This window comes from Mytilus edulis, chromosome 13 (assembly GCF_963676685.1).
Source record: "Mytilus edulis chromosome 13, xbMytEdul2.2, whole genome shotgun sequence".
Taxonomy (NCBI): domain Eukaryota; kingdom Metazoa; phylum Mollusca; class Bivalvia; order Mytilida; family Mytilidae; genus Mytilus; species Mytilus edulis.
Genome location: NC_092356.1, coordinates 46,272,256 through 46,286,719, shown reverse-complemented (window position 1 = coordinate 46,286,719; position 14,464 = coordinate 46,272,256). Strand labels below are relative to the sequence as shown.

The 14,464-nt window shown below is 31.9% G+C and overlaps 1 protein-coding gene across 1 annotated transcript in view; it reads left to right on the top strand.

Annotated features, from left to right (window-relative positions):
* The first annotated feature begins 304 nt into the window (after window positions 1–304).
* Window positions 305–14,464, top strand: part of LOC139502302 (uncharacterized) — a 35,124-nt gene continuing 20,964 nt past the window's right edge. Inside the window, exons 1-7 of the mRNA XM_071291733.1 lie at window positions 305–365; window positions 1,032–1,275; window positions 2,362–2,419; window positions 3,144–3,176; window positions 5,157–5,180; window positions 6,197–6,301; window positions 11,446–11,664. Coding sequence (XP_071147834.1) covers window positions 1,045–1,275; window positions 2,362–2,419; window positions 3,144–3,176; window positions 5,157–5,180; window positions 6,197–6,301; window positions 11,446–11,664 — 670 coding nt within the window. The 5' untranslated portion in view covers window positions 305–365; window positions 1,032–1,044. The remainder of the gene's footprint in view (window positions 366–1,031; window positions 1,276–2,361; window positions 2,420–3,143; window positions 3,177–5,156; window positions 5,181–6,196; window positions 6,302–11,445; window positions 11,665–14,464) is intronic.

The window sequence follows — 14,464 nt, the reverse complement described above, 5'->3', positions numbered from 1 at the left end:
AGACCATCATTGTTTTTTGGTTGGTCCAAATTATGTGTAAGCTTTTGTCATCAGATAACAGTAAGACAACAGAAAATCAAGTAATTTCCACCACCCTACGAAAGAATGATAAAACTATTGATGCCAAAACATTGAAAGAAATACATTTTTTAAATAGGCAATAACGCTACTTTTTAAAATGTTTTGTCAACATACTGCAATAACAAGTTATGGTAATGCATTTCAAGTGCAATCTAAATTAGTCGTAAATGTCGCTAGAAAACCTGATAAACTATAGACCACCTACATGTCAGAAAAGTAGGACATTATTCCCTACATAGATAATAATTGTATTGTAATGAATCTTGAAACGTTTTAACCATAAGGTATGTGTTTTGGATATTTCTTTATTGTTTTTATGTCGTGTCTAAAAACTACCATCGCAATGTGTAAAGACTTTTTAAATTATATATTGTACTCTTCACTTCCCATTCGCAAATTAGACCTGGTCTATTATTTAGCTTAAATTAATAACAAAGGCCGTCGACAGTCAAACAATTACAGACAATATGAAGTCGTGCAATCTTTAAGAGTTGAACGAGTTGACATAAATCAGATCACACTTTGAGACAGGTAGAGATATGATTACTTTTAAATGTAGTTTGCCAACACGGAAACAATTTACAGGATATTTTATCATGAAAGTTTAATATTTTTATGTAAATAATTTATAAAATACATGTACTACTGAGCAATTTTGTAGATGTAAAGTTTACAGACCATCAACATACATGTAGTTATTCTATAAACACTGTCGTTTTCTCTATACTTGCAACTGGAATATTAAACTGGATACGGGTCAAACTGTTACCCATTTTCCTTCTTCGAAGTAATGAATAAAGATATATGTTCAAAAAATTCAAAAATACATTTCAACTGGGTGTTCTTTCTTAAATATATTGTTTTTACCGTTTCTTTTTAAGAATAAAGATGCTTAAGATAATTTGGAAACTCTTTAATTGATGAAGTTTTTTGTATCTTCCCTTAATAAGAAGCTGGAGAAAGATGATGAAAGTGTTGTATTTCTGTGTATGGATATCCGGGTTAATCGGTCAAGGACAAACTTCTTGTGAATTTACACCCAATGTATCAAAAACATGTTTAGACTTTTGGACGTTCACTGATATGACATATGGTTGCCTGAATGTAAAGGACAATATGGAGTTTTCTGGACTAAGAAAAATTGTTGATGGAGAACATTTTATAAGTGTCAATACTACAGACATGAATACAGGGGTAAGTGGGGTAAATTGATACAAATTCACAAAAAATCACATCAATAAAACAATTCTTTTATAGAAGAAATTACAGTATGGGTTCCAAAGACATTATGATGAAGTTGACCTAGTAATATTTACACACAACGAAGACGTAATTCAACATAATCTAACACGTTCATGTATAACTTAATGCAGCACCTGCATACGGGGTATATATCTCCCAGTTGATACGATATTCCCGTGCTTACATTTCCTATCATGATTTTCTTGATAGAGGGTGGCTGCTCACAAGGAAGCTATTAAACCAAGAGTTCCAAATGGTGAAGTTGAAATCATCCCTTCGTGAATTTTACGGACGCCATCACGAGTTGGTTGACCGTTATGGAATAACCGTTTCACAAATGATATCGGATATGTTCCTTACATCGTAACTACAATCCCCTTCCCTTTCATGAATGTGACCTACCGAATTAGACCATTTACCGGATTTGTTATCACATAAGCAACACGACGGGTGCCACATGTGGATCAGGATCTGCTTACCCTTCCGGAGCACCTGAGATCAAGCCTAGTTTTTTGGCGGGGTTCGTGTTGTTTATTCTTTAGTTTTCTATGTTATGTCGTGTGTGCTGTTGTTTGTTTGTCTTTTTCATTTTTAGCCATGGCGTTGTCAGTTTGTTTTAGATTTATGAGTTTGACTGTCCCTTTGGTATCTTTCGTCCCTCTTTTAATGACTGACTGAAAGTCCTTAATTTATATAGTATACATTATTATGTAAATGATGTGAGTTTGGACTCTATGCAACTATTTTTAGAACAAGATATTAAATCATTTTTGGAAATAATGTTGACTCAATGCTACCTTTTTAGTTACATGGATTCAATATCATTTTTGAAAAAGTTACGTCGAGTAAATGTGTCAAAATAATGAAAATATACAAGGTATATATTGGGAAAACATGTAGTCAAATAAATCAATTAGAAAGAAGAATATCATAAAACCATATAAGATATTAACTAATAAATATTATAGCCAACTTAGTGGAGGATCTATAATGGATAAAAATGATATGTAAATGAACATGTTAAGTTAATTTTTATAGAACATTATAACAGTATGGGTTCGAAAGGCTGACGGACATTGTACAATGAACTGCTGTGGTAAGTGTTGAATCAATTATATATACTTGTTCATGTTTAAAGAAAGTGGATACAATATAAAAGGCAAAATGTGGTATGATTGCCAATTAGACAACTTTCCACAAGAGATCAAAACGACAAGGAAATTAACAACTATAAGTCACCGTAAGGCCTTCAACAATGGGCAAATCCCATACCGCATAGTCAGCTGTAAAAGCTCCCGAAATAATACTGTAAAACAATTCAAACGAGAAAACTTACTGCCTTATTTATATAAAAAATATAAACGAAAAACAAATATGTATCACATAAACAAACGACAACCATTGAATTACAGGCTCCTGACTTGGGACAGGCACATACAAACATAATGTGGCGGGGTTAAACATGTTAGCGGGATCCCAACCCTCCCCTTACCTGGGACAGTGGTATAACAGTACAACATAAGAACGAACTATAAAAATCAGTTGAAAAAGGCTTAACTCATCAGATGGACAAAAATACAAGTGGATAACGCCATTATGTGAGAGAAAAGGCATTAGAAAGTAACAGATTGAGCCAAACTTAAAAATTATACAAAAACTCATTAATTTATTTTATATCTTATGTACACCAAAATTAAATATTTACCGAGACTAATCGAAGGTATAACATTTGGATCAATTATTTAACACTTTGTGTGAAAGGTACAAAAAATGAAAATAACAAAACAAATAATACATATATTTCTTATTGGTTTTTGAAGATAGGAAGACAAACCAGCGGCGTTTCCTTCTTGGTAATTATCAAACTTATTTAATCAATGAGTGATAGATTTCTCTTAAAGAAATTTAAAGGTCCCGGTGTAAACAACTACACAGAGAACAAAATATATTGTATATATTCAAAAGGACAGGTGAACTTTAAAAAGTTTAAAAACTTATCCAGATACAGATATCACTGTGGAAAGCTTTCATTGGGTTCGCGATAAACACTATCGTATTTTGAACAAGACGTAAGTCGCTGATTTTTATTTTTCTTTCTGTAATTCATTGAAGAATTACCAACGAATTTCTAGATAAAAACAAAACCAAAAATAACTCCTTTATATCTGTTAATGTCAATTTCCCCTGTATCATATGAGGTTTATAATCATTCTTTAGTAGGTTTCGTTTTGTTTTACTATTGAAAGATACCAAATATCGTGATCTTACCTACAACATTTCATAGATTATCAAATATGCGATTATCTGTATATGAAAGTAAGCATTTGAAATTTTAGAACCTAATAGCGCTATGGTTTTTGTGGAGAAGTGATCAGTTTTTTATACCATTCCTCAAAATATACATTTATACAAGTACAAGAGCGATGAAAGATACCAGAGGTATCTTAAAACTTAAAAGCCGAAAACAAAATGGCAATGCATTTGCAAAAAAACGATAATGACGAAATACAAACAAAAATTGTAAAGAGATAATCTTAATGGATAATTGATCATGAGTTGTTTAAATGGACTGTATTGTCATATTTTGAATTTATATTTTTTTTGACAGACCAATGTAAGTATATTCTAATTACTTTCTATCTATAATTTTTTTTTATTATTATATTTTTTATTATTATTATCATTACTATTGATCCAAATGAATATGAAGGCATTCATTTTAAAAAACTGTAGTAAACTAGCATAACGTAAGCAAGTGAATGAGACATTTTGACTATAAAAGAACACTCATCAAATTACAGTTTCAATATATAATGAAGCGCTAGATGACATTTCTAACGCTGATAAATACAGATAGCTTATAGTTATTCTCATGTCCATGGCAACTAGTCACATTTTAAAGGAGGTTTTTCAAATGTAGAATGATTTTTGAATGCCGTCGTTGTGTGTATAAAAATATCAACAACGAGTCAACAATATAGTTTTGTATTCCTCTATTAACAGAACATATTATATATACTGACGTAACACATTGGGTGCATGGGAATAAAAATATATGATAATGATATTCACTCTTAATATTCTCTAATAATGAACATTTGTATGAGATACCGAAGGATACCAAATGCAAATTATTTACGCATAAGTCGAAACCAAACTGACAACGCCATGGCAAATGACACAGACCTGTGTACAGAATTTTTTGTCATTATATATCATTTGTGGTTTATAATCATATACAATTGATATAAGTTATATGCATAACAAATCCTATGATAAAAACAGCATATGTTTTCCTAAGTTTAAAGCGAACACTAAGTAACTGTGGCCTAAACGATATTCAATGATATCTAAAGTTTTTAAACTTAAAAGAAAAAGAAATAAACTTAAAACAACATGTTATAAATTTCAAATGTATGGTGAAATGAATTGTGACTCTGAAGAAACACTTCTATCTAACCTAAAAAGTAAAATAGCAGACGTATCGAACTCTACGGGAAATTCAAATAGAAAAGTCTATTATCAAATGACAAAATCATAAGCTAAAACACATTAAACGAATGGAAAACAACTGTCACATTCCTGATTTGGTACAGAAATGACCCTTTGTAGAAAATAGTGGATTCAACCTGGTTTCATTGCTAGCTGAACCTCTCACTTGTATGGCAGATGCATAAAATTCTATTATTTATCTAAAAGTTTTTATATTATTTATTTTACATTAGAAAAAACTTAAAGTAATTACAATTATGACGTTCTTTCACTATAAATTGTTCTATATACACAAGCTATCTGCATATGCCGCAGTGTATTTAAACGTGTAATCATTTCAGTGATTAACCTTGATTTAAAGAAGGGTAAGTATGTTACAGTAGACTCTAATTGTATAATAAAAATTCGTGCTACTAATCAAGAATTACCTGATAAAAATTACACGAAAGGTACCATCGCTATCATATTCAGTGTAATGTTATTTCAAACCAAAAATACTACAATCTCCGCAAAGAGAAAAAATATAGAGCTATAAATGTAAAGAGTTGACCACAATTTCAATGTCCAGCTTTCTAAAGTATTTAAACCTAGTGTCAGTTAATTGACAATTAACATTTGAATTGGCATGATGAAAATGTAAAATGACAAAAAACTGAACTCCGAGGAATATTCAATACGAAAAGTCGGTTATCAAATGGCAAAACCAAAAATTCATACACATCAAACAAAAGGATAAGAAATGTAATACTTGGTACAGGTATTTGCATATGTCGAAGATACTTGAATAATTGAAAACTTGAAGAGCTGTAAGATAAAATAATTAAGTTGTTTAATTGAACCGATAATTTAAGACACATATATTATGTTTTTGGTAAATGTTCTATTTGGTAAAGATGAAGTCATCTATTTGAAAATCATAATTAAAATCATCACGAGTTTATTGCGTGTAATGGAGTATCTGTGTCACAGATGACAACTTTTAATGTTCAATTGTCGTAACCAGAATCTCGTCCTCTTCTTCTCAATTGTGACCTCAAATTACCTTAAAAGATGATCACAACATATAATGTATTTTAAATTTCTAGGCAGATGATATTAGAATATGCCATTTAATGCTATGAGAATATTCAAAGAGAGGCGAAAGATACCAAAGCAATAATCAAAAACGTTGAAAAAAATTACCAAGGTTAAACAACTGTATACAAAACACAACATAGATAACTAAAAACTGCGCAACACGAAAACAACAAGGCTGGTTTTATGTACTATTAATACAGCAAACAAATACACAAAAAAAATCCCATTGGTACGGTTTTATCTTAAAAGGAAACTATTTACGGAATAAACGCGTGAAATATTTATTATTTGCATTACATTTAAGAGTGTGAGCATAAATGCCATGGACACGCGGGGAGCTGTACGTTTGTTGGATTAACACTTATATGTCATTGTAATGGAGGATATTCAGGACATCATTGTGAGAAAGGTATATCAAACCTTGTCATCGTGTTGATGGCATTTGTTGTAAACGCTGTTCCTTAAAGATACGTATTTCTTACTTTAATGTAAAAAAAATTTAAACATTTTTCTATATTTCTCTGATGCACATGTACAGGTCGAATTGATTATCTAGTATTTGTAATATTTTTGAATGGTTTAGAGTTTTGTATGCTCTTCAATATTAGTTCTTAGTTTTAGATTTTCAAATATATTGACTTGTAGCATAATCGAACAGAAGTTCGTTGTCTAAACGCTCAACATGCCAAGGAAAATGGGAACCGTTTACGTATTAGTACAAACAATGTATTATTCTTCCGATGCGCATAGTGCAAAATCATCATTTTGATTTCGTAATGAGTTATTCATTACACATATTTTCCGTAACGAAAAACAAATATGTAACACATAGACAAACGACAACCACTGAATTACAGGCTCCTTACTTGGGACAGGCACATACATAAATAATGTGGCGGGGTTAAACATGTCCCAACCCTCTCCCTAACCTGGGACAGTGGTATAACAGTACAACATAAGAACGAACTATAAAAATCAGTTGAAAAAGGCTTAACTCATCAGATGGACAAAAATACAAGTTGACGTGGCCCGGTACTTATACATCCCGACACAAAAAGACACAATGAACAGATCTGAGAGTACTCGCAGTTATCTGACAGCTAGTTCAAAGCCACTAACAACTAATAAAAAATCATGCATCTAAGACTAAACTATCAATCTGTACACATCCAACATCCAATAGATGTAGTGTAAAGACATCATAAACAGCCAGAGAAAAACATGACCTTGTACAATGCCAAGTTACAGGTATCGACAGATTGTAGATCCATAAATATGTATATGCATATAACATACTAGTAATATTCAGTTAGCTTTTAATTAACTGATAACAAAATCAATTTTTATACCAATAAAAACAATATTCCCTTTAGAATAAGTTTATTTAAAGGAGCGACAAGTTTACATGGATCATTTCTAAATTTCCGGGCACGGTTAACAACATTTCCGTAAAAATAAGGATGTGCTATCCCGTTTGAAATAAGTTTTCTACAGGTACAACCAAACTTCAAAACCAAATCTGTATATCTATGGAAAAATTTAGTAAAGGTTTTAAGTAATTTATGGTAACGATATTCCTGGTTTAATAATTTACCAGTAATACATACGTTGTGACGTTTTGGATTTTAACGAACGCAACGTTCGTCAAAGTCAAAAACGTCACAACAGACATGTAATTGTATGTGCTTAGTGTAAGCATTTATAAAGAGTATTGATTTTATTGATTTGTCTAGTAGTGTTTAATTACTCTACCGTTCAGAACTTTATACCTCCATAAATATTATAGTTATTATTATGATTTCTATTTACATACTTTCTTTGTTTATGTTTATAAAATAGCTACTAATTGCTAGAGAGATAATAAAGTCGTCTGCACAGTTTCATGGTTTTAATACATCTGATCAACTAATACAAATTACACACATGATAAGCCACGATTATAACGGTCTGCATCTGTTAAAGTAATTAAGTTCTGTAGTTACTTTAGATAAACAATTTCAATACATTACATCTCTCCTTTTCTAGATTTTATCTTTATCAGTCAGTAGAATAATAAAATGAAATAAAATTAATGAATTGTGAAACTATCCATCAAATGAATTTTCTTTAATACATTAACGATGTCCATAAAAGTGGCACGGTAGTATTTCCTGGCCAATAAGGGATAATGATAGCCTTTTTAGAATTTTCACCACTTTCTAACACTGCAAAAAAATCTACATTCGCAGTAAACTGAAAACAGAAGTACTTTCATTTTACTATTCAGAAATGAATTTGAATGTGTATCATGACCGTTTACTTTTTTTGCTATTTTTAAAAACCTAAGGCCACTAGTACTTTTAGGTCTTTTATGGTGCATGAATACAAAATTTAAAAAAATTTAAAAAAATTCATTTTCATCTGTATGTACAATTATTTCATATTTTTTCTATACCTGATTCATCCCTCAGTTTGGGAAAGTATGTTCAGTTGATACTGTATTTTTTGTCCAATCACACTGTTTAGATACATTTACCTAAGTAGGGTACACAAAAGAGCAACCTAAATTCTGGAATGCAAATACTACCGTGCCACCTAAATCAGCGGTGTAATAATGTCCAAATGTTGTATACACAGTTCTCAGTGCGGTAAACATAGCAATTAATATCACAAATGAATGAATGAATCACAAATGAATTAAAGTGTAAAATTCTTTGGTATTCTCAGTCTAAATAGTACTAAAGACATCATACGATACGCAGAAAAATAAAACTTATTCACTTGATCATAAATACTAAGCGTGATGCCTAGTTAAATGTGAGCTCAGGATTATTATGCCTGTTCACAAGCTACACATTACTTTACATAGCATTACTTTACATAATCATTTAAGTACGCCGGTATTTTATTTATTCGTCCTGACGTCCTTAGTTGTGTTGCTGGTTCTTCCACTTTTTTCTCATTATTTACAATTGTCGGTGGTATTTTAACTTGCTTATAACACGAATAATTTCGAGTGATCGTGTGTTCATCATCTCTTTTAGCTGTTAACCTTGTACCATTCCTTTCAACTATTTTGTATGGATAAGAGTTATACGGAGTTGAAAATTTGTTTTGCTTGACCAATACAGTGTCACCAATTTGTAAATTTGACGGTTCAGCATTTCTCTTTGTATCTGCATAGTCCTTCATTTTATCCTTTTTTCTCAAATTTCTTTGTCTTCATATTTTGGTGTTATCGTTGGTAATTTGGTTTTGATATTTCTACCAAAGAAAAGTTTTGCTGGTGGAACTTCCGTTGTTGCGTGTTTTGCCGCTCTATAGTTACGGAGGAATGTAAACATTTCCTGTTTCCAATTTTGATGTTGTATATGTGCTGCTCTGATTGATTTCCCAATGCTACGCATAAATCGCTCGCACTCTGCATTGCTCTGAAGCCATCATGGTGTTATTTTTCTATGCGTACATCCCATATATGTTGCAAAGTCTTTGAATTCTTTTCCTTGCCACGGGCTTCCATTTTTCGTTTTTACTATATTCGTTATTCCAAATGTTGAAAATACTTTGTCAAGTAGTGGTTTAACCGCTTTTGCAGAAATTGTTGTTAGTGTTTCTATAACTGGATATCGTGAATACTCATCCATTATCACCATGAGATAATGTCCACTCGTTAATGGTCCACAGAAATCCATGCTAAGATATGCCCATGGTGCATCTGGTAGTTATGACATAGCTAACGGTTCAAACGTTTTCTTTGGCGTGGCTGCTAAACATGGAATACAAGCTTTACATGTATCTTCTACACGTTTGTCTATACCAGGAAAATAAACTTTTTCCCTTAGTAACTGTTTTGTTCGCACAATCCCTGAAGACCGTCATGAGCCAATGTTATAACTCGATGCCGTTAATTCGTTCTTTAAACGAGCAAACGTATCAAGAGATTTATTGTCATCTGAATTTTCCAAGTTTCCCGATTTCACGGCTTTGATAACATACTGAATATTAATATCGGCTTTGGACTCTAATGCAATTTCTTCAATTGTCATTGCTTTCGGTATTGCGTACGTTCTCTGATATATAATTCACGAATTCTTCTGCTACCTCGGAATGATCAGTTTGATGTGCTTCGTTAATATTCGGATGTCCTGACATGTAGTCTGCGGAATTTGATTTTCCTGATTTGTACTTAACATCGAAATCATACGTTTGCAGTCTTAATCTCAATCTTTAAATTCTCGCTGGCAGTTTCGATTTTGGATTGTTGAAAATGCATTCCATTGGTTGATGATCGGTAGCGAGTGTACATTTGTGTCCGTACAGGTAAAGATGAAAGCGTTCTATAGCCCATACTATGGTTAGTCCTTCTCGCTCTGTCTGACTGTATCGTTTTTTACATCAATAAGCGCACGGCTTGCGTATGCGTTAACTCTGCCATCCTGAGTAAGTAACGCGCCAACACCTACTGGACTTGCATCAACTTTAGGAACAGTGGCCGTTTTTGGATCAAAATAAGCCATTATCCTATTGTTCATAAAATCCTGTTTAAGTGCCTCAAACGATTGTTGTTGTTCTGAAGTCCATGTCTAAATGGTTCTGTTATTGTAGAATATTCTGGTATAAATCTTCCAACGTAGTTAGTCATCGCTAAAAAGCTACGTACTTCCGATATGTCACTCGGTATATTGGTGTTACGAATTGCTTCAACTTTTCTCGGATCTGCTGATATTCCGTTGAGCAGCAACCCACTTTCACGGAAAGCATGACAGGAAATACAAGCCTGGGAATATCGTATTAATTGGGGAATATACTCCGTATGCAGGTGCTGCTGGAATATTTTTTCATTTTTATACTGACCTTCAATACAAGGCTTCAGGTACATGACATATTATTTTAAACACGTGATCGTTATATCAAATTAAAACAGAAGAATGCTACACCATACGGAATGTAATTCATTATATTTTAACTAATTTGATTATTTTTTTAAGAGTCACAGGTTCAACTATATTTCTTAAGGAAGACTGAACGCAGCAGATAAAAAAAAAATGATATTTCACGATTTTATTAATCGAAACAAATAATCAAAAGAGCATACATTTTATGGGTGGATATTTATCAATTATGCACTCTTGACGAGGTCAGTACGTTATACATTGGCCAGTTCAGATTATATTAACCGAGGACGATATTCCTCGTATCAACCTTAAACAAAGGCTATAGTAATGCACAGTGTTAAACTTGATATTAAAACGTCGCTATAATAAGTTATTTTACAAGTATACATGTTTAATAGATAATGTACTATGAATGCCAGTATAATGTTATTTGCCTGAAGATAATATTATTGGGTTCTAATATATATCAATTCAAGATATTTCACTTTGTTTTGTTTACTTCTGTATCTTTCAAGAGATATCGTGTGTTAGTTGTTAAAAGTCTATTAAAACGCTGGTTAAAATTGTTTATAAATTGATAAACAAAAACAGAAGAGATTTGTAAATCAAATGCAAGAAGCAATATTGTTCTTTTGCTTTTGCTGAACTGTTTATGAACTAAAATATATCTCATTAACAGTGATGCCAGCAACACCTTTAAAAAGTATACAAACAACGCAAACTACAGGTCAGCAGACAATATCAGCAGTGCAAAATATACAATCAACGCTAACTGCAAAACAGCAGACGATACCAGCCTTAAAGCAATGTGTAGATGAACAGTTTTTCAACTGTCAGGATCCAGATATATGTCAATCACCATTTAGTGGCAGGTGCCCGTTAAGTTGTAAACTTTGTGGTATGTGTAAATTATGTTACACCAGATAAACAATTGTATTCCTGGAGACTAGTCAAAGTAATCGTGTTTCAAACCGAGAAATGCTATTGTACGATTTTATTAATATTAACTAGGGTTTGGTTTGAGCTTCTTGGTGAAGGTAAATCCAGAAATATGGTTTGAACGCAAACAATTTATACAGTGTTGTTTCAATGTTAATAATATTATGATAGGACTAATATTCTAGTCAATTCTTGTAGCGAAAATATTTTTCAACCGATCTACTATTTTTGAATTTTACAATTTATGACAGTAAATATATTGCTCAACATCGTAAAATAAAAATATGTATTTCGTACATATATAAGACAGTCATCCTTCAACTTAGAAATTGAAATGGCATTACTGAAATAAGAGTGTAAAACGACTTTATATCATATCAGTAGGTTCAGAACTATGCCATTGCTTTCAGTACTACAATTTTATGTTGATATGGTGTTTGTCATTACTGTTCTTTAAACTGTAATATAAGAGTAACTTGCTATTTTATACTTTTGATTTTAAATGTACGTTCTTCGTTATTGTTTGTACTATGCAATATTAATAGTAGAGGGTACAAAGTTAACATACAATGAGCAATTCTTGGTAATTTGTGATACTAAAACGTTTCAGAATCAAAACGAAACCAAGCACTGTTGTTTCATCTTTTCCCACGGAAATCGTTACAAACATGTAGGTTTTAGTACCACTGAAAAGGGATATGTACGATTAAAAGAAATATACCTTAGGTAATCAATTCCTGGAGTAGAAATCCTCTAGACCCTGCTTTAAATGCTGAACTGGTAAACATTATTGTTTTAGGACTAGCTGAAGCCCGCCTCTGGATGTGTTTGTTTTGTATGCTGTGGTGATGACCCATTGGTAACCTTCGAATGATTTATGCTCTTTTGTCGGGTTGATGTCTCTTTTACATATGTCCCAATATTATTCTCAGTTGTATATATCAAATACTTATTAACGTCAACCTTTTATACGATCCGTCTTTGTAGAAATACTATAATCAATAAAGGTAGTAAAAGTTAGAGAAAACCAAACTGTATTAAGAAATAGGTGGTACACAAGTAAAACAGGGAATGTGACATTATTTTATGTTACAGTGCCAATCACCACACAGGAGCCATGTGCTGATAGCAAATTCGTGAATTGTCAAGACCACATGGTTTGTTCAACACCTGTAAGCCAATACTGTCCTGTCAGCTGTGGTACTTGCGGTGTGTATGTTTAAAATTTATATTAATTCAGTGAAATTGATTTTACAATCGGTTATATTGATTTATCATAGACATTTTAATATAGTGCAGGTTCACTTAATGAATAAAATTAGTAATACGGACATTACTTTCTGATATTCAAACTACGGAAACTTCTTCCTGAAATTCACACGACGGAAAATTCTTTCTGAAATTCACATTACGGAAATTTTTTTCTGAAAATTTATTACAAAATATCGACATTATGAGAACATGTACTGAACAGGGTGGTAAAATAAATGAATTAGAAAATATTAGCTACATATAGAATATGACAAAAATAGCAGTCCTTATAACATTTCATTCCTATTTCGTTATTTATTATCTTTAGATGATTTATATATATTCCAGTAACAGGTTTAAATCTCTTTGTTATCGTCTTTGGAAACACGAAGGCTTTTTTTTCAATGGCCCTTTTATGAGAGAATTTAATGCAACTGTCATACAAGTAAGACGTTTAGCTAACTATAAAGCAGGTTTAATCCACCATTTTCTACATAGAAAAATGCATTTATCCAATCCGGATTGTGACAGTTGTTTTCCTTTCGTTCGATGTGTTTGTGCTCTTGATTTTGTCATTTGAAGACGGACTTTCCGTTTTTGATTTTTCTCGTTGTTTGGTATTGATGTTATTTTACTTTTCATAGATAGACCTCAGATTAATAATAATGCGTCCAGAATCATAAAATAAGGATTAAATGAGAATAGTAAGACTAAAATCGAAGGGATTTTTATTCTTGAAATATGAATATATACTCGCCTTATTACAAACATTCCCAGAATATATTTCTAATTTTAAATATTTGCATTTTTCAGGTTCGAAATCCACTATGCAAGTAACAACAGCAAAAACGTCAACAGCAACTGGATAGTTGTCTATTACAAAGTAGCATTGACCTAGAGTTATGCCGAATGAAAGCAGACTTATTACAAAATAAAAAGACCGAAAACACTTATTGCATTATATAATCAAACCCTTATCAGAGTTAACATGCCTATAATTTGTTACACGTGACACTTACTTCGTCTACATAAGACTGATTTGTGGTTCTATAATCAAAGCAATTCGGCGGCAAAATGAAATGCAAAATAGAAGAGCTTAGAAGGTTTGCTAATTACAGAAAATGCAATGTAGTCTAACCCAGGAATAGAAAACCCTAAATAAATTGAATAATTCAAGGTTTAAATATAAACAGTACATGCAAAATGAACATGAGAATGCTATTACATGTCAATACAAAAATGTTAGATACTAGACTGGGTTATACTATGTTGCGAGCTTTCTTCAGCAGTGGCATCGACATGTGGAAACCAATACATGTAGAATAAAGTTTCCTACTTATTGATTTCTGAACAATTATTTCATTTTCATAGTATTATAGGATCTTGGTTGTTATGTCACATCACGAAGCTATCAGTTTCAGTCCACATACACGCCATATTGAAATAATTACTTATCACATATATAGTCTGATTGATTGCTTTATTGTGCGGATGAGATACAACAACAG